Below are 25,755 nucleotides of genomic sequence, written 5' to 3'. Positions count from 1 at the left end.
CTTTATTGACCACGTAGGGAATGTTGCAGAAAGCAGCACCTAACCCAGATTCCACCTGGTCAGAAGAGAATTAAACCTGGAGTCTTTCTTCTGTTTAACTACTTTATTGAGTATTAGCAAACACTACATTGTTGAAACTGAAGTGAAAATGAGGGGGGAATGATCTGGTATATAGAAACAGTACAAATTCATCAACAAGAGATGGGAGGTTGGGGAGAAGAGGGGGAAGGGAAGGGAAGGGAGGGAGCCAGTGCAGGGAAAGAGGGAGGTAACAGGACAAGGGTTAATGGTTTTAAAATAGGAGGAGGTAGATGCAGACTAAATATAAGGAAAAAAATTTTTATAGTGAGGGTGGTGAAACACTGGAGCAGGTTGCCCAGAGAGGTGGTGGATGCCCCATCCCTGGAAACATTCAAGGCCAAATTGGATGAGGCTCTGAGCAACCTGATCTGGTTGGAGATGTCCCTGCTCCTTGCAGGGGGATTGGACTAGATGGCCTTTAAAGGTCTGTTCCAGCCCTAACTATTCTGTGATTCTGCATCATTTTATTTTGACACTTGTTCTCCTCAGAGCAAGCTGGGGTGTCTTTACTATCACAGATACTGCAGCTGCATAGTTTTGTCTAGTGTTTGTATATTAGCAATGTAAAAAAGTCACTGCATCACTGCAAAATTGACAATGGTTATGGCAGTACGTTTGTCTGCTTTCCAGAATGTCTGATTGTTACTTTGTTTTGTTTTCTGCAAAATCAGTCTCTTGCCAAAGAAATCAAAGACATAACAGAAGAAATGGAGAAGAACAAGAATTTATTTGCTCAGATATTTCCTGATAATGGTGATAATAGGGATATTATAGAAGACACTTTGGATTGTCTCCTGAGAAGACTGATCTTACTGGAGTCAGTAGTAAACCAGAGATGCCATCAGATGAAAGAACGACTCCAGCAAATAGTGACTTTCAAGGTATGATGCCCATCTGAAGGAATTAACAGGGATACATGTCAAATGGGGATATAAAGGGTGTGATTCACAAAACAATGAAAATTTTTGGTACCAAATCAAAAGAAGAAGGTTGTCACAGGTTTTTACTGAAAAATCAAACTACTTAGGCTATGCAAAACTTTGCACCCAAATCATGATCCAAAATTTAAACTGTCTGCTAGAAGCCTTTTGCAACTCATGCAATTATTGTAAAGTGATCATTCATCCCACGGTTGCTCACCCCGCTGTCATTACATAAAAGGAAGTTGTTGACTACTGTTCTCAAAGGAGAAAAAGCAACTTTAGGATTCTACTCTATCATTTATGAAATTATAAAATGTATAGAGTACACTGTTTTTATTAACTGAGATAGAGTAGAAAACATAATACTGACCGTCTTTACGCCATCCCATTACTTTGTAAAAGCTTGTATCTCAAGCCGTCTGTATTGAGCAAAGCAGAAAAAGTGATGGTAGGTGGAGAAATGCGTGCTTTTAGAAATCTTTTCAAACGGAGTTCAGAAATGCTTTCAGATCTTAGTTGGTCTCTACCTTCTCTCCTATTGTTATCATATTAAGCCTCCAATGTGGTTTAGTTTTAGTGAAAAAAAATAAATTATAACCAAAAAAATGGAAAATAGATTCCTAGTATCTTTAGATTAGGGTCATCATTTCATAGGATATTATTACTGGATTTCTTTCCGATCTTCATAACCTTTCCTCTGCAGTCGATAGGGGGGAAAAAAAAAAATCAACATTTTTCATTTAAAGGCCTGAGAAAGCAGACAAGTTGCTTAGAATCCTGTGCATCATTGTTATACCGTAGATGTTTAGTATTTAAAAGAATTACTGCATGAAAAAAAAAAAAAGCAATGGTGCATCACTTATATAATGCTGAAAGTCTTAGAAAAATGTGGTGATAACTTTCTGTTGGGATAAATGCATTAAAAAAACCCAGAATATTTGATTATAGTTTGGCAAAATTGTTAAGTAATATTTATGTGTCTAGTCTGATGAAGTGCTCTGAATGTTGTAATGTGTAGTTAGCCCTGTAATATGTTGAAGCCTTGTTTACTTCTTTGTTATATTTGCTCAAGTTTGTAATTAAAAAAGCTTGCCTTGAGAAGTAAAACCTAGCTTGTTTACAAGTATAAAACCTAGCTTGCTTACAAGTATATGTGGTTGAATAAACTACACAAGAATAATCTGTTTTTGTAAAATGAAGCTAATGATGCTTGCTAATTAATTAGCTAATTGGCAGGCAAAAGCAGAAGTGTGTTCACAGGTTTTGTTATGACTAGTAGTTGCTTTAGCTTTTAACTCATATATCCAGTTACAGATACTCAGCAATGTTAAATGTTTTGCATTGATTATGATGCTTCCAATTTTGAGTAGATTTTTTGCCTTAGTGCTGACATTGTAACACTGTAGTGCTTTAAACTTTATGGAACATGAAATATTTTTCAGTTGGTTTGTGCTGTGATTGGCTATAATGTGGTGTTATTTCCTGCAGGATGATCTGAAGCTCCTGTTTATATCGGTGGCTGATAACAAATACTTAGTTCTACAGAAACTAGCAGAGGCGGTTGACAGACCAGAAACAGAACAAATGCAGGTATTCCCAAATGTCTATTACTTGGGGAGGAGGGAAGAAGTAAAGTTTCTGTTCAAAGTATGAGTGGATTCTAGAGAACAGTTGCTTTTTATGGGAGAATGTATGTGTTCATATAAAGTATGTGAAAATGAGTACTTCGGAGAGTGTACTACACATGTTTATAAATTAAAAAAAAAACCCAAACAAAAAAACCCAAAGCGTCTTTCTTATCTCTCCAGCTGACCTAGTTATGCATACACTGGACAGTATTTGAAAGAAAGAAAATGTCAATGAACCAAAAAAAGTCTAAAGTTTGGCTAAATTATTTTGCTGTTCCACTTGATTAAAAATCAAAGGCACTTTCTTCTGCACTGATTTATGGTTGTATCTTGACTACTATTCATCTTAATTTAAGACAATAATTGTTTTTTCTTTATCAATAATTGCTTGATGAATAATTAATTATTAATATGACAAAATATATCCTATTTCCTTGTTTCTGTTTTGCCAATGAGAAAAGTGAATTAAGTATGCTAAGGACTACTTTCCAGTGATGTTTCTTGTTACCCAAGAACTACTTATGTCTGTACCAGCACATGACTGAGAGGAAGAGACTTATCCTTTAACTAAACAGAAATACTGGGCTTTATATACCTGATAATCAAATTTTGAAGGAATTTTAAGTCTCCTGTATGAAAAAGAGAACTAGTACTCCATGTTTTTCTTTTCTGTCTTCCGTGTTGCACAAGATTGGCAAAAATGTATCTCCTGTATGATTAGTTTAACTACCAAGTAAGAAAACAATATGGTAACAAAAGCAACTGAATTGATTTGTTTCTGAACATCTACCTTTGTTGATAAAGCATTTAAATTTAAGAGCATTGCTATTTGTTCAAGATGTGATTGGGAAAGTAGAAAAAAGGCCCTTAGTCAGCCGGATAACTGCATGAAGTGTAAGTTTAGTGACTGTATTGTGCATACTGCGTGTTACTGAGAGTCAGGAGTTCTACTGACTTATATAGTTCATGCATATTTGGATAGGCAGTTTCCAAGAAAGAGCCTTAACAAAGGACTTTGAAGCTACAGGATATGGTTTAGTAGCTGTGGCAGCAATGGTAGTGGGAAGATGGTTGGACTAGATGATCTTATAGGTCCCATCCAACCATGTGATTCTATGATTCTATGACTTCAAGTAAAGGAGTCTACCTTGTGCTTTTAACTTTGGTATAGCTTACGTGTACCACTTCAGCAGAGACTCCTACATGGAAAGACCTAGGCAAGCTTGTAGCTTCCATTGAAAAAAGTCAAGATATCACCTGCATATACTTGCAAATACCAACCTATGTGCTTAAATTGTAGTTTTCCACATATGAAAGGGGATATAGCAGTCCTTTTCCTTGACAGTAGTTTTGTCCCTGTCCTTGTCCTGAAAGGGACCTATGCACAGCTCTTTGCTATCATGCGTGTCATCTGCTGAGATGGTTATTTTCTTGGTGCTCAGATATGACATGAATGAGTGTTAATAAAAAGAATGCTTTAAAAGAAGGTGTTAGAACAGCTAATAATCCTTTGGTGCCTGCACTATATGATTAAAAGCATGGAACTTCACAGCAAAGTTTGGTATAAGATAGTGTATGATACTAAAATAGCTTGTTATTAAAAATATAGTAATGCTATGTTGTATTTAACTTTAAGAAACAAGTTAAACTCTTCTGAGTTTGAATTAATACTTTTTCTTTACAGTATCCTTTAAAATTTCAGCAGATTGAAAGACTGATTAGTGCTTCAGGCAGAAAACAGAAAAGAACATTACCACATAGCAGCTACAGTACTGTTATTAAACCTTCAAAGTAAATGATGTAATTTTCAAATACAGGTCATACTGCAGGCAGAAGAAGGTTTGAAGGAACTAGATGCTGGAATCCATGAATTAAAAAAGCGCGTAGACAAGCTACAAATTGACCAGCCTTCTGTGCAAGAGCTGTCTAAGATCCAGGTATGGTTTTTAAGTTCCATCCTAGACCTGTCTGGTTATATCAAAGGTATTAGTAGGCTCCTTTTTAGTGTTCATAGGGCATTTATGAAAGCATATTTAAAAGCATTTAAGTGTGTATAAAAGATTGTTTTCTCTCTAATTCACCTAGTTTTTCTACTTTTGCATTTTCAAATTTTCTAGCATCTCTATTGTTAGTGGTATTAATCGTCAAACTACACAAAAACATATTTTCTTTCAGCTCTTGTTGACTCCCTATTCAAATAGATAAAGGTAAGCATGTAAACATAAATGTCAGCTGAAGGTTCTGCTGCTTCTTGCTGAAGCCGCCTATTTTTTTTTTGCTGACAGATTATGTAAAATGTCCCCCCTTCTCTTGATTTCAGTTTTCAGAAAACCCTTCCTTTTGCTTTTTTTTTGACTGTTGTGCTTCTCACAATTGTCTCTTTAAAGCTAGGAGAGCCAGCTACAGTCTGAGGGTGGATACTTTGCTGTAGCACTGGATGGTTGTAGAGATATTTTTGTTTATTAATTTCTGAATGTCTTGTCTTGATCAAAAGTATGAGCTTATCCTCATATCCTCAGAGTCAGACATATGTTCTGAGGATAGAGTTCTCCAAACCAAAACAAGAAAGTAATCCTGTTCAGGTGAAGAAAAGCATCTGTAGGTTGTTCTCACTTTTTATGGTTGCAAAGAGTAATAGCACACGGGAACTAATGAGATTCTTCCTTTGGCTCTTTTTGTAATTTGGCAGTATGGGTACGCTGTGAAATACACACTGCACTTCTTCTACACTTTATTGTTCTATATAAAGTATATTGCTTGTCTAGGACTGGTTTTTTGTTTTCACTATGGATTGTACGTATCTTGCTTGCTACCAGGAAGCTGCTGGGGCAAGAGAGCAAGACAAATCTGGCTTAGAGATGCCTGTAGTCTGTGGCAATGATGGAGTCCATCCAACCCTCTGCAGTGTAAGAAGCAAAATGTAAACAGTATCTACAGTGTGCAGTAGCCACACAGTAGTCTGTTTTTTGATTACTTTAACCTAATCACTCTACTCCTTTGTTACTTGAAGTAAGCCTTTGGGATTCTGCTAACTTTGTTCTCGAATACGTGCACTTGAAAGAGCTGCAGATCTTGCTTATTTTTTCTCTCTGAATGGTGAGTTGTTAATTTGTCAATGAAGTCAGTATATCCACACAGTCTTTTTGAGCTGGGAATAGATGTTATTCTGCTACTGTTCACAGAGGAATGCAGAGACAGTAAGGTTACTTCTAGAAACACATGTAAGGTATGAAATGAAAATCACCATTGCTTTTTGCCCCCAAGGATAAGTATGATGAGCTGCTGATGATCATTGGATCCAGGCGGAGTGACCTGAACCAGAATCTAGCTCTGAAGAGGCAGTATGAACGGGCTTTGCAGGACCTGGCTGACCTGGTAGAAACAGGCCAAGAAAAGATGGCTAGTGACCAGAAAATGATTGTTGCTTCTAAGGAAGAGGTTCGGTCACTACTTGACAAACATAAGGTAAGAAACTGTGACATATTTCAGGACTAATCACAACTGTAAGCTTGTACACAGCAGATTGCTAACTTTCTGTTCCTGACGGTTCAGGACCCTTTCAGAATGGTGGGCCAGTATTAAATCAGAATATTAAAACTTACTGTGTTTTAAATTAGAATCAATGAACTATTCTGACTGAGTGACTTTCAAATGCTCTGTCGAAGGTGAACTCAGGCAGGTCTCTTTTTCTTCCTTATTCTAATAACAAGTTCCTATTCTTGTCCTGTCATGCTACATAGCAGTTTTGTCTACCATTCCATTTTTTTACAACAGAAATTTACATTTGCTAATAGCCCCCATGAAATGTAACAAGACTATCCCACATTTTTTTATTAGGCAGAGTTTTTCGATGGTATATATCTGATTTAAGCTATTTTTTTAAATGGAATTAGACTTGGGGTGGAATTTGCATTGAAAGGATGACCTCTTTCTTTCTTCAAAAAGGCCATTGTCCTTTTTAAATTATGTGTTGGATTTTGTGAAATATTGGTGGAGTGAAATGTTTACCTAATTCTGTGTCTACAGATACTTGATTGTACTGTTGTTGTCTTAAAATGTTGGTATAGTGATAATGAATTGAGTAACAACTTTCTCATTTCTGTTCTCTTTATACTCTCTACCTCACACCCAAATTTCTCAGGAATATTTTCAGGGGTTGGAGTCTCACATGATCCTGACAGAAACGCTCTTCAGAAAGATGAGTAGCTTTGCTCTCTTGAAGGAAACTCGATCACGTTCAGAGCTAATGACACAAGCTTCAGCTGTATTAAAGCTGGCTCATAAACGAGGTGTGGAGCTGGAATACATTCTAGAGGTGAGAATTTCTGTGGTCTTTTCTGTACTGGCATTGTAATCAACCACCAGGATATTCTGTAGTGTTGATTTCCTATGCTTGAACAGAACTGATGTACATCAGTCCCTTTTGTCATACACACAAGGATAGACACTGATAAACCACATGTAATCTTTGCTATTTAACTGTTGTGACTTTCAGATGACACAAGCTGTGTTCCTCTAAGTTTAAGAGAACTCCTTAGCTTTAGCTGACAAGGAGACCAGGACAGCTTTATCCATGTGTTCTAACCACAACTTGAGCTTGACACAGACATGATATCTTATTATAGGTTCAGTGGACATTTGTACTGTTATTTCTGTACATTCACAGCCATGCAGCTGTAGGATGTCAGATCAAGAAAGCAACTAATAAAAATTCTAGAAACTCAGATTCAGTATTCACCATATACATGGATAATTTGTGCTTGCAGACCTGGATGCATCTGGATGAAGATTACCAGGAACTTACCAGACAGCTAGAGTCTATTGAAGGTAGCATCCCCACTGTTGGTTTGGTGGAAGAGACGGAGGACAGGCTTACGGACCGAATTACACTTTTTCAGGTTGGTGCTTTTTGGACATTCTTTATGGAAAAGTTGGATGAAAGGGACCTCTGAAGGTCATCCAGCCTCCCACTTGAAGCAGGGCAGTTGCCATGGGCTGGATCAGCAAAGGCTTTGGAAACCTCAAAATATGGAGATCCCACAGCTGAGCTGGGGACCAATTGCAGTGCTGCACCACCTCCTACTGAAAAGGTTTTCTGTAATGCCTGGCCTAAACTTTCAACTTTCATTGTCCTTTTTTTATTGTGTGGCACTACTGAGGAGCATTTATATCTATCATCTTAATTCTACTCCAAATGCTTATAGGCCTTTGTTAGACTGGCCTTTAGCCTCGTGTTTGTCAATCTAAAACAAGTAAACCTCCCTCAGCCTCTTTTTAAAGGACATGTGCTCTAGGTCCCTAAACATCTTAATAGCACTATGCCAGACCCTGACTACTTCTTTGTAAACTCGGGGGGTGGTGGGGCCAGAGCAGAATCAGATGCACTAGATTTGGCCTCATCAGCACATGTAGACGTGTATAAAAAAAATAACTTAAATTGTTTTTTCACAGTCTTAATGTAGGCCAGTGACTTACTTTATCCACGATGTCTTGGTTATGGAGGATATCAGGTTAAGTACGGTAGCCATTGCCTTCATAGCCTGTACTGAGAAACAGGATCAATCTGCCCAATATGCAGAATTTGCACTTCTTGTTGAGCCTCTGACAGTTTCTGCCTCCAACCTCAAGTTTATCAAAGTGTCTCTGGACTAAATCAGCCATTTTTTGTCTCAACCACTCAACACCGGGTTAGTGTCATCCACAGATTTACTGAGGGACCACTCTCTGTCATCATCCATGCCATTAATGATGATGTTGATGATGTGTGGTCTCAAATACCAACAATTTCTGGAGTACTCAGCCCATTACAGTGTGCCAGCCAGACATCAAGCCTTTGATCACTAGTGTTTGAGACTGGTAATGCAGCTAGTTTTCAACACATGTGACAGTGCATTTCTCCAGCCCGCATTCTCTCTGCATTCAGAGGAGACTCTTGTGGGAGATGGTGTCAAAGGCCTTACTGAAGACAGTCTCATCCATAGAGACAGTAATTTTGTCATAAGACAAAATCCAAGCTGAATATTCTTGATTACCTTTTGGTCTTTTTGTCCTTGAAAGTGGATTCCAAGGCAACATGCTCCATGATCTTTCCAAAGAGCAAGGTGAGGCTGAACAACCTGTAGTTCCCCGAGTTGCCATCCTCCTCAAATGCAACAAGAACTAGTAGTTTAAATATAGATTTCCTACCACATCCTATTTTTTCAGTCTGTTCTCGAAATGAGAATTCTGGTCTAATGTTTTGTCTTTGTGTCATCATACAGCTGGCACTTTGGTAGGGTTTTTTTTTCTTTTTTTTTCTTGTTTTGTTTTACAGAAAAATGTCTGCCAAGTTTTTCTTGCAAAATGACTTCTTATCTACTCTGAATTTATTATGTATCTTGTTCTTTTATGAGACAGCCTTCTGCTTTTGCAATGGTATGAGGAGAACTTAAGCAATCTAATGTGTGTGGGTTTTACTTTGGTTTTGTTTAATGCTAGGCATTGTTTGTGTTGGTCCTGACCCTAAGTTAGTTTTCCTTTTTTATTTCTCTTGTCAGTTACCTAAATTAGGTTATTCAAATACAGATTCTTGGATTCTGCTGTGACATAAATTTTAATACTTTTTTTTCATCTCCCTGTGGCCACATTTAGGCTAACAATCCATCATAATCAATTTATGACTTAGAACTTTTTGTGCTACTCTCTAGGAGTTATACATTAATTTATGTGAAAAGGTTTTCTGTAATGCCTGGTCTAAACTTTCAACTTTCAGCTTGTCACCAGTGTCCTTTTTATATAATGTAAGTACATTTTTATATTTATGTAAGTACACACATAGACACAGACATATGTAAGTATAAAATTCTGTTATGTTATTAGAGCTCTACTTATGTGAAAGAGAAAATAAGAAGAGTGATTGAAAGTTTATGTACTCACCATGAGACTGGTAGTTTTGTATACTTTATCTTCAGATTAGTTTCAGTAGAACTGAAAAATGGGAATGGATGTACATTTTGTGCTCAAGCTTAGTCAAATATACAGATTTTTTAAAAATCTATACTAGTTATGTAATGATAGTGGAATTTGGCAGGTATATTTGCCCACATATATTAATTCTTTACCCATTCACAAGTCACCAGTTAAATTAAATCTGTCTCTGCTCCAGATTGAATTCATGGTAAAAGTATTAACAGCCTTTCCTTTTTCAGTACCTTTTTTGCCTTCAATAACAATTGGCTTCCGCGTTCAGGGATTTGGAGGGGTGGGTTCTTCTCTTTTGTAGGCGTGGATAGCAGGAGGGTAGATGAGTAAAAGATGAGTTAGGTGACCAGAGAGCTGAAGATAGGCATTGAAAGGGTTGAAGAATAGCTACTGTTAATAACTTGATATTGAACACTTTTAACTTTCATTGCATAGAGTTTTCCAACATTTTAATCAATTTATCTCAGAAATGGTGCTGGTCCATGAAGATTCTTTTGAAATTGTTCTTTTCAGGTGTAAAATATCTACACTGAGGAGGAGTTCATCATAAGAAGGTGTCAATAGACATATTGAAGTTGAGGGGTTTTGTGACAGCATGTTCAGATTTTGAGAAGGTTCTCTGCATGATGGTTCTCAGGGAGTTCTAGAGCTGGAGTAGAGGGACAAAAAGATGATGTGCCGTGGTGACATTGGATATGCTACAAAGTGCAATAAAAGAAAACTAAATGTTGAGAAAGTGTGGTAGCAGAGACCGGCAGAGCTATCTAACCACCTCCTCTGTCATTACAGCATCTGAGATCTAGCTTGTCTGAATACCAACCTAAATTATACCAAGTGCTAGATGATGGGAAAAGGCTCCTTTTCTCTGTCAGCTGCTCAGATCTCGAAAGTCAACTGAACCAGCTGGGAGAACACTGGTTAAATAACACCAGCAAGGTTACCAAGGAGCTTCACAGGCTGGAGACAATACTGAAGCACTGGACAAGGTAATGCTGATGGAATGGACAGTGTAAATTTCTTTACCTGCACTGGTCAGGTCAAAGTAATTCTGAACCCAGAATTATTAGATTTGACATTTGAAAGCAAGTACTTTGAGATGTATGTGATAGTTTGACTACTCTATGGTATCCTGCTTCTATTCCGTAGAAGTGCTATCATACTTTCTCATTTTCAGTAAAACATGTGCCAGATAACAACTGCTGGGAGGAAGTCAGAAGATGTCTTATTTAAGTGACTAAGTTAGAAGCTCCATGCACATGCAGGTTGATGAGAAAGGGTGTGTGCTTTGCTAGGTAGCGTGAGTAGCCTCAGCACGTTCTAGCAGGGCCATTGCCACTGCTGGGTTCTTGTGGGTCTGTGACATTGCATATGTGGAAGGGAGCTTTTAGCTGCCTTTACTAGTGTTCCTATGCTGCTTTTGAAATGAATTCTCTAAGTGATACATCAGCTTTGTCTATTACTCATAATATCCTGGGCTTGTTGGCTCACTAGCCTTTCAAGAGAGATACATAAAGGGTTTGTATGTGTAAAGGTCATGTGGAGACACATAACCTGACATCTGACATCTCATTAGTTGCTTGGCACATGCAATGATATGGATATAGTTTCTGGGAAAAAAAAAAATCTGCTGTGAGATACCTTGTGGTAAAGGTTTTGGAAGATTTGAGCCTTCTTGTGGAAAGCAAAAATCTGTTCTATGTGTGTGGGGTGGGGTGCTGTTACAGTTTGCCCAAACAGGTTTGTAACCGAGTCCTTCATTAAACTTAGGTTTTCCTAAGAGGCAAAACAAAGGCACTGTTAGTAATTGTGGGTGTAATGGCTAAAATAAGAGCTTCTTACACCATGCCTGTCTCTAAATCATGTTTTTTTTCTGAAATTTGGTAAAGGAAATTAAATATTTTTATTTTAAATCTGGCATACAGTATATTCCTTCACATGGAGGGGAGACTGCTCTGTTGGATACAAGAAGTGACAATGACTGTTTTGGTGTTCGTTAAACATCTTTACAGGTATCAGAGTGAATCAAGTGAACTGACACATTGGTTACAGTCTGCAAAGGAGCGACTTGAGTTTTGGAGCCAGCAGTCTTTGACAGTTCCTCAGGAACTGGAAACAGTCCGAGACCACCTGAACGCCTTTTTGGTAAGTCATTCATGGACCTAGGACACTTTTTTTCTCTCTAATTACCAATGAACAGTTAAGCAATCATATAATTATATTTTCTTTCTCATCGTTGTAGTAGTGAATATGCAAAAAAAAAAATTCTGCTTCTGTAGATGAGCTGTCCTTCAAAAAACCGGTGTGTATGCACTTTAAGCACTCCTTTGCTGTATGCAGTGGTTGTAAAGCTTGATGATTCTGAAAACAGAAGATGGTTTTATGACTGAAAACAATTTTTGTTTTCACTTGGTCTGAAGCATAGCTGGTAAACTCTGATAGAAAGTACATATTTGTAAAGAGAAGTCAGGATATTCTTAGCTTTCTAAGGTAAAGCTTTACATACAATAAACAAGTAGTTGATTATTTCAACAAAAATGCTTCTGCTTACAGGAGTTTTCAAAAGAAGTGGATGCTAAGTCATCACAGAAATCTTCTGTCCTGAGTACTGGGAACCAACTCCTAAGGCTGAAGAAGATGGATACAGCAGCATTGCGTGCGGGATTGTCCCACATTGACAGTCAGTGGACAGAGCTACTCACACAAATCCCAGCAGTACAAGAGAAATTGCACCAGGTTAGGAAGGCCAGTGATGGCTTTTGATATTCCAGAAAATTCAGACCATACAGTTGGGACTGCCTTTGAGAGATAGTTCCTCCCTTCCTCACTTTATGCATGTGAGGCAAGATATGAACAATGTTACACCTGTTTTAATGTGGGAAAGCTTTACACTTATGTCCAAATCCTGACTACCCATACTGTATAACACCAGTTGGTGTTAGTTTCAGACTTTCACAGTTACATTTGGTAAATTTTAACCAAAGAACAGATGAGATTTTTTTTTTTTTCAAAATGTTGGTACGGTTTTTGGAAACAGGGAGTTCGCATCCCTGCGCCCAGTCAGGTTTGGATAGTGACTTTGTTCAAATTTAATAGACTGCGCTCAAGTCTGTGCAAGACAAAATAAAACTAAAAACATTATGCAAAGTTCCTGCTAGAGTATGTAGGAGCAGGAGGGTTTTGCTTGTGTAGTTTTGTTTTTTAATGCTATAATACTGAAATTAAGGAAGTATACTGGTCTATAAGTTAGTTTAGTATTTAGTTGTTAGGAGGTTATCAGTGTAAGCCATTCCTTCAGTTTGTAATTTGAAATGGTCTCAGAGTTAGTAATATCATTGTGATGTAGGGGGAGAGAGGAAGGGTAACAAATGTTAAGTGAGTCTAGTATATTATATGAAATTATGTCATTCAGTAGTTCTCTGAACTGTCTTGCAATGCAAAATACATGTCTACCTAAAAATGTCATAGAACCCATTTCTGAGTAACTAAATGTATGCAAGCACTACTGTATCAAATGTTGAAAGTGAGTCTTTTAAGAAAAAAAAAAAACGGGTACTATTCAAAATCAGGCCATTTAGAAATCACCACAGAAGAACAGTAATATAAAATTATTTTCCATGAGTCTGTTCCTTAGCTGTTTACAAGGACAGGAAAAGCATAGCTTAATCTTCTATGTATAGCAAATACAGAATTATGGAATGAGAATGCAGAACCATTAGAAAGTCAGAAATTTAATCTCAGAGTTTGTCTAGTTTGTTGTACAATGAAGAATGGAAATAAGAAGCCTTAATATAATATTCTCTAATTAGGATGCATGCAGTTATACAATATATCTCCTATTAAAACCTCTCTTTTTTACTTCTTTTTATAAACTTCAGTGATATGTTAGGAATGTAGAATAATATAAGAGCAGATAAAGGAAATGTACTATGGTAATGCAAAGCAAGGAATTCTTAACCATTTTCTTCACAACGTGCATTTTAAGTCTATTATCTCTACAGCTTCAGATGGACAAAATTCCTTCTCGCCATGCTATCACTGAAGTTATGAGCTGGATATCCCTGATGGAAAATGTCATTCAGCAGGATGAAGAGAATATAAAAAATGTAGTAGGACAGAAAGTCATCCAGGATTATGTCCAGAAGTACAAGGTACTGAGTGGAAATGTTATTGATTTCTCTTTTAACTTGTCCCCATTAAATATATATCTATATGTGAAGTATAAGTGATGTAAGGAAAAAAAACCCTTTACATTGTGGAGTGATTAGAATTGTACACAAGTTAAATTGGGTAATATTTGATATTGTGGAAAAGAAGCCAAAATCACTTTTACTCTGCTGTTTAGTTATGGCAAGAACATAATTTTTAATATGCTTACCTTAGTTTCCAGGTAGATCCAAAGCAATATGCACATGATTAAAATTTATTATTAGAACTGTCTTTCACTCCAAATCACAAAGTACTTGACAAATTATGTAAGTTGTTTTATGATTTTTTTTCATAGTATCACCTTCTCAAAGTGTAGCCTGTTCTTGAATGGAAGGTGGCCAGTGGTTTACAGATCAATATAATTTTGACCAGTATCTGAAGCAAAAAGTAAAGATACTACATCTTGAGATAACTATTGAGGAGTAGAGATACAACACAATTTCACTTTTTTAACTAGATCAGTAGCGTTTTTGTAATAGATCTGCACACAGTGACTTTTTTCTCAGTATCAAATTTGTTTCACTCAAAAATCACTTTACATCTTGGCTGTTATTCTTCTGTGTATGTAAGAATATTTTCCATCTTACCTTTTTTTGCATTAAAATTTTTGAGACTAAATAAAGTGGAAAAATTAATATATACCCAGTTTTTCTTTCATCTGATCCTTCAGACCAATATCAATATGTTTATAGGGTTTTTTTTGTTTGGGTTTTTTTTTTTTTTGGCAGCGGAGAGGCAGACAGATTCTTTATTCCAAAGGCAATGTTATTGCTGCTTTATTTCTCAGTATTTATGAAAAAGTATCAATACTTTTAGTTGCCATGCCATTGCTGAAAAATCTTTTAGCTGAATTGTTGTTAAGTTGTAATTTGTGAGCATTTTTCCTCTGTTTTGCAGGAAGGTGAGAAATTGTGGTACTTATGTTTTGGATTTTTTATTCCCTTCTTTTCAACTAGGGTTTCAAGATAGATTTAAATTGCAAACAATTGACAGTAGACTTTGTGAACCAATCAGTGCTACAGATTAGCAGCCAGGATGTTGAAAGTAAACGTAGCGACAAAACTGATTTTGCAGAACAGCTTGGAGCAATGAACAGACGTTGGCAGATCCTGCAAGGCCTTATAACAGAAAAGGTAAAGACAAAAAAACTAGCTGCTCTATAGCAAACTTTCAAAATACATAGAACTATAAGATTGTAATGGTTGTGAGCACCTGCAGGTCATCTAGTCCAACCTCCTGCTCAAACAGAGCTAACTTTAAAGTTGCATCAGATTACACAGGGGCTTGCTTACCTGACTTTTGAAACCCTCTAACGGCAGATTCAACAGCCTCTCTGTGCAGCTCATTCCTCTGCTTAACCGCTCTTCTGGGGGACAAGTTTTTGCCTTGTTCCCAATCAAAATTTCCCTTGTTGCAACTTGCGGCTGTTACCTCTTCTCTTTTTACCCTGCATCTCCAAGAACAGTCTGCCTCCATCTTCCTTGTATCTCCGCATAAGGAGTGGACAGCACTATGAGATACTTCCTTTGTCTTCTTTTCCCCAGGCTGAATGAAGCCAACCTCTCCATGTATATCATGCACTTCAACCCCCTAATGACCTTAATAGCCATTCACCAGTTTGGCAGTCTCTCCCTTGCAGTGGAGGGCCCTTTTGAATTTGAATGCATATGCTGTTTCTGAATTCTGAAAGCATTGAATTCTGAGAAGGTACTGGTCAGCATCGGTCTTCACTGATTTATTTAATTGACCCAAAAATAAAGGTAATTGTATGAGAAAGTATATATTCATATTTCTTTGCAGATCCAGCTGTTGGAAAGTCTGCAGGAATCCTGGACAGAATATGAAAATAATGTACAGTCCCTAAAAATTTGGTTTGAAACTCAAGAGAAGAAGCTGAAACAGCAACAGAAAATTGGAGACCAGGCTTCAGTACAGAATGCTTTGAAAGACTGTCAGGTAATGTCCCTTTATAAATAACAATATTCTTTTTCCAACAGTTAGAAATAACACTTGATAAAGCCATGTGAAATCTTCATATCAGTGAAGTGAGTGACAACTTCTCTTTACTTCAGTGGGGGAGAGATTTCATTCCTAAAGTGCAAGCAATAAGAAAGGACGAAGGAGCAATAATGTCCCAAAGATGTTTAAAAGCAAACAAAGTCATTATTCTTTTTGCACTGTGTGTTAAAGCATGGACATTTCCAAGCATGTCAGACATACTGAGCTAGAAAGCTGCCAAAAGAATTCTTTCCCGTTCCTGTTTAGCCAGTCTTATGGAACATGATGCCATGCTTGACTATTTGGAAACTTGTTTTTTCTGCCTTATCACTACCTTTCCTCCACCTCCTTTTTTTTTTTCCATTCTTTTTCCACCTGATTTATTCCACTTGACTATTCAAAGAAAAAGGCTAGAATCCAAGGAGCTTTTATGATTTTGTTCAAAATGTGTTAGGAATCAAATATTTTCAAATATTCAACTATCCAGAGAAGGAAATAGTGCTGAATTCTCTTTTGCTTTCAGAAGACCGAAGGAGAGTCATGATTATGCTGGGCAAGACAGGATGAGGCAAAGCTCAGCTATACAGAATGCACAAAAGTTCAGAACTACCTCAGTTTTTCATGTGAAATTCATACAGGGACTACACAGCAGTGAATAGGCTATCACAGTTGACTCTGAACATCTTACTCAGAGTAGCACATATCATAATATTTAGAAGCTTGCATCTGGGGCTGTCAGGCTAGCGTTTAAGCTTATAGGCGTATAGGCAAAACAGATTTTTCTGAATTAACATATGTGGCCTCTACATGGTATCAGGCGTCAGAAAATTTTTGCTCAAAAGAATTTTGCTTTACCAGACACCAAATAATAAATTTCGCACCTGAACAAATGTGTAATTAAACTCTATCAGGAAAATTGTATGCCCAAAATCTTGGTGTTCTCATCCCCTTAAAAGAATCATAGAATCATAGGATAGTTTGGGTTGGAAGGAACCTTTAAAGCCCATCTAGTCCAACCCTCATGCACGGAGCAGGGACATCTCCAACCAGACGGGGCTCTGAGCAACTCGATCCAACTTGGCCTTGAATGTTTCCAGGGATGGGGCATCTACCACCACCTCTTGGCAACCTATTCCAGTGTTCCACCACTTGTATTGTAAAAAAAAGTCTTCATTATATCTAGTCTAAATTGACCCTCGTCTAGTTAAAAACTATTACCCCTTGTCCTATCACAACAGGCCCTGCTTCTCCCCATCTTTCCTGTAGGCCCCTTTAGGTACTGGAAGACTGCTTAAAGGTCTCCCTGGAGCCTTCTCTTCTCCAGGCTGAACAGACCCAACTCTCTCAGCCTGTCCTCATAGGAGAGGTGCTCCAGCACTCTGATCATCTTTGTGGCCCTCCTCTGGACTCGCTCCAACAAGTCTATGCCCTTCTTATGTTGGGGGCTGCTGTGACTGTCTTTTCTGCATGCATTTAACGAATGGGATGAGTACAATCTCACTTTTAAGTCTTCACAAACAGAACAACTGAAAATCAATTCAAATGAAATGCATAGAAGAATTTAATCTATATTAAATGGTATTAAAACCATGTTTATTTCTGTAAAGACAAATAGTTGGTTCGGCCAGATATATTAAAAGTCAATTTTTTTTTTCCAAAATTATTGACCTAAATTTTCAGACCAGTTGCAGTGTTTAGTTTCAATTCAGGTATCTTTATGGTTTCAGCACAATAAGCCCATATGACTGAAGCACGGGTAATTTAGCGTAGCCTGACATAAGCGACAGGCTGTGCTTGGCTGGAGTTCAAAGCTGAATCTGATTTATCACCTCTATGGTTCCTTTTGGTCAAGGAAGTTAGCAAATACACTTGGGGAGTCAGTTATGAATGGCAAGACTTTGATCAGCAGAGAAACAAATTGTTTAATAAATAACTGTATCAGACACTCCCAGGTATCCGGTTCAACTAGTACAAAAGCTGCAGTTTATTTATTAACAAATGCTAATTGCTGCTAGTGTCATATGAATAAGTGAAGGCAACCATTTTTTCCCATTGGAGATCAGAAACAGTAGTGTGTCTTTTAATTCAATTATGAGTTTAAAGTGATGAATACAAAATGCCTTTTCACAGGGAACCAGAAATATTTGCTATTCCTAGTGTTTGAAACTTTACCTGTTTTACATTCTAAATTTTGAAGCAACCTTGTACAAATGTAAATGCCTTTTTAGTGTTAAAATCCACTTTTTGGAAAGTCACATTTACCATGTACAATTTAGAAGTGTTTGCTTTGTTTTCAGCTTTGTTTCAAAAAAAAAAGATAAGTTACTTCACGGCTGTAGTCTGGAACAAGGTCATGGCTAGAAGTTTGAAGAAATGTGAAATAATAGAGAAGGAAAGGCCAAGAGTAAATAGTGCAGCAAAAATGCTCTCACATATCTGTATATAGACAAAAGTGTTTTATATGTGTGCAGGGATAATTCTGTTAATAGCAAGTGTTCACAAGACTGGGCAGAATTTGGTTTGAAATACTCTCCCCGCTATCTAAAATGTAAAGTCTGTTATGGCAATGGTTCGCTGCTTCTTGTTGTTGTTTGGATTCATAGGGAGAGTAGTTTATTGAGAGATACGGGTTTTCAGTTTGCCCAGAGTTTTGTTGTGTTGTTTTTTCTTTCCCTGATGATCCATCTCTTTCAGTAAGGAAAGGTTTGCAGAAAATTAAAATATGACCTGAGATCACAAGATGTACTAATTAATGTAGGGGCATCACAAGATTGCTCTCACCTCACAGTCTGCTTTCCGTGTCACACTGACTACTTTATCTCCAGACAGGTAAACACAAGTTTGTGCTGGCCTGAGGCCTACAAGCCATACTTCCCCCCTCTGCTCAGACTCAGTGTTTGCACTACCTGAAGCTACACAGCTTTCATATGAGTTAGAGCATTGCAGGACTTTCTTGGATCTCCCTGCACTCTGCTAGGAAATCATAGAGGTAGTTTCCTGGCTAGGAATGATCTTATGGGAGCATGCTATATGACTCACAGTTGCTCACCGAGTCTTCTTGTCCCCTTTCCATCATTTTCTAACTTCATTCTCATGCTGTTGAGGCATGAGGAAGATAACAGGCTTTGTGACTAGTGAATGTTACATATCAGAGCTTCTGCACTTCACTTATTGATAAAATGTGATAAAACCAGCCAACTTTGAATCAGCATTTCCATGACCAGTCTAGGGTGATCTTAACAACACAGTCAGCACTTGCCTGAAGCAGCAAAACAAGCCACTAACGAGTTGTCATGGCCTCAGTGCTTGTGTACTCAGCCCTGTTTTCTTTACTTGTTTTCATGTCAACTGTTCATTTTCTTCCCATTCTCTTGGGTTCATGTGTGGGAACGCTGAGCAGAACAAAATGCTGTCAAGCTCATTAATGCTTCCCAACAGCATACAACCTTGAGGAAGCAATAAAGAAAATTCTTGTAGTCTTTTGCTTGTTGTCATTGGCTGAACTTCAATGAACTTGTCATCTAGAAAAGGGGAAGGCTCGCTGTCTTCAGGAAAGGGGCTTTGTTGGGGCCTGGCAAAGGAATAAAGACTCCACTTCATGTGGGGAGGCATGGCAAATTGACATCTTTCCCTAGAAAGTCATTCTGTCCTTTTCGTTGGGTGGCAAAATTTATTTTTTTCCAGAGGCTTGAGCCAGCTTTGGACTAATTAAAAAGCCCTCCCAGTGTTCTAGGACAAACTAAGACACACAACAGTTTTCCCATGTACTCAAACTGCTGTCCTATTTTTAATGAGTTTTGGACTCTTAGATGAGAGCAGAAGATTACACAGAAGTTTAATGTAGAGGGCATGCTTCTATTTAAATTAAAGACAAACAACTATGCTTTAAAGGGAACATAAAATATTAAATAAAATTGCTGATGAATTATGATTCTCTTGAGAACAAGCAGCCAAACTATGCAAGCATGACTTTTCTATTTTTTAAACTAAGGAGCTTATAGGCATCTTTTCTGTCTCAAGGCATTATCTAGCCAAATAAACAAACAAAAATACTCAGGTATCTTCTTTTTCTTTTCAGGAATTAGAAGAATCAATAAGAACAAAGGAAAAAGAAGTAGAAAATGTAGAACAGATTGGTCTTTCTTTGATACAGAACAAGAAGGAAGAAGTCTCTTCTGCCGTTATGAATACACTGCAAGAAATTAACCATTCCTGGGCCAATCTGGATCACATGGTAAAAGAATCATCAAGGGGAAAATTATAGCTCCAGGGCATGGAGGAGAAGGAGATGTAGCAATTTGCAGCTAGTGGGTTTCTTCTGTATTGTAGGCGAAGAGCTTCTGAATTGTGTCCCTGTTTCCATCCATCCCTGATTTTGTGTTTATACTCCACATAAAATGGGTATAATATTTTCTATTTCAAGGATGCTTTTAATTGAAGCTTTTTAGATGTTTTTTTCCTGCTATTTAGTGGAAAGGTACCAGATCATCTGTAAGAAACAACTTTTTCAAGCACACGAGTCTCACAGAATAAGGGAGAGATCAACATAAATTGTCATCATCCAAATATTGATCAACATCAGCCCGCCTTCTCAGGAGGAATGCAGTGTGTTAGAGCTAGCCTCTCTGCTGACTTTCCTAGGCTGATTGCATGCCTTTGGCATATATGTTTCACAGTCTTAAGCAATTTCTCTTGGTCCGGCTTTGGACCAAAGTAGAATGAATTTGATACCTTCTCAGTTCCTGCCATCCTAGGTTTATAAAATCAAGCAGAACTTTATGCTGTACTCAGTGTAAGCCCAGCTGACGGTTGTGCATATCTTCCTTTTCCAACAAGTTTAAGATCAGGCATGTAGAACATTTGAGATCAAAAGGAAGGAAATAATTTAAACAAAACTCAAATATCTTGAATACTTTTAGTTTACTTTTTTTTTTTTCTTCCTTCCTCCTCCTAGGTTAGCCAACTGAAGATATCGTTGCAATCTGTTCTTGATCAGTGGAGCATTTACAAAGTGGCTTATGAAGAACTGAATAGTTACCTGACAGAGGCCAGATATTCTTTGTCTCGTTTTTATCTCCTTACTGGTTCTTTGGAAGCTGTGAAAGTTCAAGTTGATAACCTTCAGGTGAAAAGAATACCATGCCTCTTGATACACTAAGGATGAATTCAAGAATTAATCTTGTCCTCCTTCCATGACTGCACATAACTATACATTTTGGTTCATAAGAAGTGGAAGTACAGACGTACTGGCACATTAAAATCACATGGCATTAAGAGAACACATTGTCAAATAGCCATTGCATTTTTCATTTTGCAGAAAAAGAAAATGGTGATAGTTGTTTTCTTTGGGGATTTTTTTTATGCTTTTCTTTAAATTTTGAGCTGGACTGTCAAATTGTTAAAAGTTTTTCAATCATGGTAATGACTATTAAAACTAAAGTTTCTGACTCGGCTTCATCAGACTTCTGAGCCACTGGTGCATGTTGAGAGCATGTTTTAACCCCACTCCTCAACCTGCAACCCTGTGGTTGCAGTAGATTGAAGATCAAAGAAAATAATGGTTCAGAAGCTGAGATATTCCCATGTTCAAGTGATTTTTCCATAGTAAGAAAAGCATAAAAAACAGAGAGACTTCTGTTTTAAAATTATAAATGAATATTACTTGAAATAAATTAATTTAAATAATTAAATTAAAAATATTAGCATTATTGTTCTATTACATAGATTAACCTTTTATTTCAAAGAAAGTTGGTTTTGGAATAAAAAATAACTATGCAAACATTTCCAGATGTTTAAACTAATAAGAACCTTGTGTTGGTAGTATTTGCCAGCAAATTTAAGTTTACATTATCAGTGAAATATTTTGTGTGATTTGAAGCCCAGACATATAAAAACCAAATGTCCTAAGCATGAACAGCACTTTTCAAACAAAGATTTAAACAGCATCCGTTAGTGTGCTTTACAGCCACTCTCCTAGGTTTTCATTTTCTACATGTCAGATAGGAGGAGTCACTAAGACAACAGGTACTGAAAATTACTTTTTTTGCTTATTAAGATTTTGATTATACTGTTTAATCAGCTTGAGATTTGCTGGGCTGTTCAAATTGTAGTAAAATGCATAAAATATTTAAGGTTAAAAAAAAATGAGCATTTTCCCTGCCAGCAGCACTTCAGACAGATAAGTGAAAGAGCAAGAACCTTATTTTCAGAATAAAGCTTTTTTATGCTGTTATTTTTTTCATCTTATTCTAAACAGGAGAAATGTTATTTAATTTATTTTATTCTGAAGCAGTTCCATGCACGTACTCCTTCTGTACAGGCGTACTTGTTTAGAATCATTTATTTTACAAGATGTTTACATTTTGAGAAAATATTAGGTTAAAATTTACTTTTTGCTATACCTTGATATTGAATCAAATGAATCTAACAACAATTTTTGTATTAAACAACCTTCTATTTAGATTAAACACACATAAAGTGAAGTTTTGTATTCATAACCTGTATGATATAATTGTTACATACTATTTTGAAATGTTTCTACATCGTGCAATTGTAATACCTCTAATATCTCATATATCTTCTTTCGGTTTTTGTTTTTTTAATTCTTCTATCTGTTTTAGAGCTTACAAGATGAATTGGAAAAGCAAGAAAGTAGCTTACAGGAATTTGGTTCAGTGACCAATCAATTGTTGAAAGAATGTCACCCACCAGTGACTGAAACACTTACCAGCGCTTTGAAAGAAATGAATATGAGGTAGAAAATGTCTGTGTGTTGGAACTTTACTTTCAGCTGTAAATCTGCATTTATACATTGACTCAGGTTTTCTTTTTTTTTTTTTTTTTGTTATAGTTTATTTTTTATGGTTTAGGGGCTTGGGGGTGTGGGTGGGATTATTCCTTTTGCCAAGGGCTGGAGCAGGACTGTCTCATTTACTACTAATAATAAATGAAACATTATTTTCTCTAGCAAAGCATTTGGACATTACTGTCAGTAGCTTTGCTCCATGCATGGCTGACAACGAAGATTCATAAATACCATGCTGGAAAATAATACTGCACTTAAAATGTGAGAATCTTGTCAGAAAATTTTGTTTACTATGCATGCACCAGGTTCCACAGATTTCAGGTTCCTATTCCTAGTTGTAGGAAGGGCATCATAGGGAAGAAGGTTTAAGCCTTCACCAGTAGCTTGGCAAATGGCTTCCCCAGCTTTGAATCCAGGCCAGAACCAGTGTAAGGGTTTACTCAGAGAAGCCACAGAAAGGTGGGATCCAAGAGCAAAAACTAGTTTGGTGGAAAGTTGAGGGTTTTTTTGAAAACACAGTCATGCCAAATTTATTTTAATATGTGCCCCATCATGTCCTAGAATCTGGAAGCAGAAGGAGGGATTATTCACCCCATTTCATAAAAGATACTGTAGGATTTAACAGTTTCAGTGAAGGCTGACAGAATTTTCACTTCATCATTTTTATCCTGTAATAATTGAAAAATACTGTGATTTCCTTTAGTGAGGAAATTATGAAGCAATTTGATAAATACTAGCACATTTGAAAAAGTACATGTTTCTGGTTGCCATTAGAGCCAATAATTTAAAGGAGTATTAGATAGGTAATTGAATAATAAAAATACAAAGAGTTTTAATAGCTGTGGGAGTATTTTAGAAGGGAGTTACACAGAGCTTTATGACTTCGAATTTTCTGTCAAAGTTTGGGAGGAAATTGCAGCAGAAGAAATGGTTTCATATTTACACCTGGTTTTGGCCCTCTTAGGCCCTTGGCAGTTCACAGTTTGTCGTGGATGCTCTATGCAATGAACCAAAGTGTGCTAAGTGGAAATAGCAGGAGGTTTGCTTCAAAAAGTGCACTCCAGTACTGATCTCAAGCATTTATATACAGCATCCAAGATGCAGAACAAACTAGACCTGCTGTGACAGGTCAGAACAGCCTGACAACATATTTCTTGGATTATTCTCCCCCACCCCCAAATGTCTAGATCTTTATTATTACCAAATTTAAAAGCCAAAGACCATGGGAAATAGTAGAGAGGAAGAGGGACAGTGATAGTTCTTGTGGACTCACAGGCTTTGATCATTTATCTAATCTCTTCACCAGGTGGGACAACCTTCTCCAGGAGATTACAGAGCGGCTGCGTGCCAGTAAGAGCCTCCTTCAGCTGTGGCAGAGGTACAAGGACTGTTACCAGCAGTGCTCTTCCACAGTCCATCAACGGGAAGACCAGACCAATGAACTCCTGAAGACTGCCACCAGCAAACACATTGCTGATGATGAAGTTACTACTTGGATTCAAGACTGTAATGTATGTTCAGTTAAGCTTTTTCACAGCAGTGTGTGCTAAAAATCACAACAGGCTCTCCATTACTAAACTATATACTTGGTGTATTGGAAACTTGCATACAAACACATTTCTTTTTACTGATGCGTCTGTCAGGTGCAGTAGAGAAAGCTTTACGTCTGCTACCCAAATCGCAGGAGTTAGTCAGACCTTTCATGTAATCCCTCCATTACTTCTTGTGGTGCTGTTTCAGAAGCTTGTATCTGAAGTCACCTCTCTGGAGAAGGTGGATAAATTATATAATTTGATTCAGTCCTGAGTCGCTGTTTGTTGAAGGGATTCTTCCTTAGGAAAATATCTCTACCAAATCCATCGAGTTCCTTGTAATAGAAAGCAACACAATATTCCTTAACTATATTCCCACCTGTCAAGGCTGTTCACATTTTCTGAATGAAAAGAGACTCTGTATGTTCTGGGAATGCCTTTATCCTTCCTTATAGAAGAGCATAATTCACTCTGAAAGCTTGAGATTCTTCCTTTTTCCAAGACTATTTCAAGGCAGCAGGACAGTTTATCTCCTATCTGTGGTTGCATTTTGGTGCTTTTGAGTTTAAGTTAATGCAAAGTGTCATTGACAAATTAAAATGTTAATAGTCTTATTGTAAGAAAAAAAATTGCAAGGACAAAAAAGGAAAAAAATAATGAGCTTTTTCAGCATTTGCTGCCATAGTCATCTGAACTGGCAATTCAGATTGTTCAGTCTGAATAATTTCTTCCTTTTCTAATGTCCCATGATTTAGCCATTATGTTAGGCCACTTACAAAAGTTATTTTTTCATCTTCCCTGGTGATTTGTAGTGGGAAAAAAAGGGAGGTCTAGTCAGACCTGAATCAATCCACAGTGAGGGCTGCCACTGCATAGGACCAGCATGTCAGTGAATTTCAAGTGCTTTTTTCAACAAGTATTGCCTCATGAGTACCTGGGGCTTGCTGAGAGACAGCTGAACAGTCACTTCTTTCTGTTGCTCTGTGCACAGGTAGTTCAACATAATTTTTTTTTTCTGCGTATCATTTCCTTTGCATACAGAGTGTGAGTGGACACTTTGGCATTGAAATACAGTAGTAAATAGAAGCTTTTCATAGAGTGGTAGAGTTTGTTTATGTCATTCCTACTTTAAATCAGGGGAGGATGACATCAGCAGAGTGCCAGGTTAACTCTTGGTAACTTTATTCAATGTGTTGCCACAGGATGTACTCATGGATTTGAAGACAGCACAGGAGTCGCTGGTTGTACTTCAAGAATTGGGAGAGGAGCTAAAAAGCCAGGTGGAGGCTTCAGCAGCAGCAGCTATAGAGTCTGATCAGCTTTCTCTAAACCAGAATCTGTCAACCCTAGAACAGGCTCTCCGCAAGCAGCAGGCTGTACTTCAGGTATGCAGAGTGTTTTCAGTCCTTGAATCTGATCAGCCTGTGGTACCTAAGAATGCATAGAATAGCTAAAAGTACATGGGAGAAGAGGTTGTTGTTACCTGTTCATCAGCATTTTCTGGACTTTCCCTGGAAGCCAAAGCTGAGAGTAGAAAATACGCTCAAGTCCAGCATGGAGACCTTGTAAGAAGGTCCAAATTCTGGGAAAAGGATAGCAAACCTCGTGGAGGACAGTGTCCA

At 37.4% G+C, this 25,755-nt stretch overlaps 1 protein-coding gene across 1 annotated transcript in view; it reads left to right on the top strand.

Annotated features, from left to right (window-relative positions):
* The window catches only part of SYNE1 (spectrin repeat containing nuclear envelope protein 1), a 310,078-nt gene that overhangs the window by 231,565 nt on the left and 52,758 nt on the right, over positions 1 to 25,755 (top strand). Inside the window, exons 103-119 of the mRNA XM_086745962.1 lie at positions 753 to 962; positions 2,493 to 2,594; positions 4,450 to 4,569; positions 5,897 to 6,097; positions 6,774 to 6,947; positions 7,399 to 7,530; positions 10,382 to 10,578; positions 11,602 to 11,734; positions 12,143 to 12,325; positions 13,591 to 13,740; positions 14,755 to 14,931; positions 15,599 to 15,754; positions 19,875 to 20,030; positions 20,751 to 20,921; positions 22,417 to 22,550; positions 23,908 to 24,112; positions 25,336 to 25,518. Coding sequence (XP_086602088.1) covers positions 753 to 962; positions 2,493 to 2,594; positions 4,450 to 4,569; positions 5,897 to 6,097; positions 6,774 to 6,947; positions 7,399 to 7,530; positions 10,382 to 10,578; positions 11,602 to 11,734; positions 12,143 to 12,325; positions 13,591 to 13,740; positions 14,755 to 14,931; positions 15,599 to 15,754; positions 19,875 to 20,030; positions 20,751 to 20,921; positions 22,417 to 22,550; positions 23,908 to 24,112; positions 25,336 to 25,518 — 2,784 coding nt within the window. The remainder of the gene's footprint in view (positions 1 to 752; positions 963 to 2,492; positions 2,595 to 4,449; positions 4,570 to 5,896; positions 6,098 to 6,773; positions 6,948 to 7,398; positions 7,531 to 10,381; positions 10,579 to 11,601; positions 11,735 to 12,142; positions 12,326 to 13,590; positions 13,741 to 14,754; positions 14,932 to 15,598; positions 15,755 to 19,874; positions 20,031 to 20,750; positions 20,922 to 22,416; positions 22,551 to 23,907; positions 24,113 to 25,335; positions 25,519 to 25,755) is intronic.

This window comes from Chlamydotis macqueenii, chromosome 3 (genome assembly GCF_036417535.1).
Source record: "Chlamydotis macqueenii isolate bChlMac1 chromosome 3, bChlMac1.mat, whole genome shotgun sequence".
In the NCBI taxonomy this organism is placed as follows: Eukaryota; Metazoa; Chordata; class Aves; order Otidiformes; family Otididae; genus Chlamydotis; species Chlamydotis macqueenii.
This window is presented reverse-complemented; position numbering and strand designations above follow the sequence as displayed.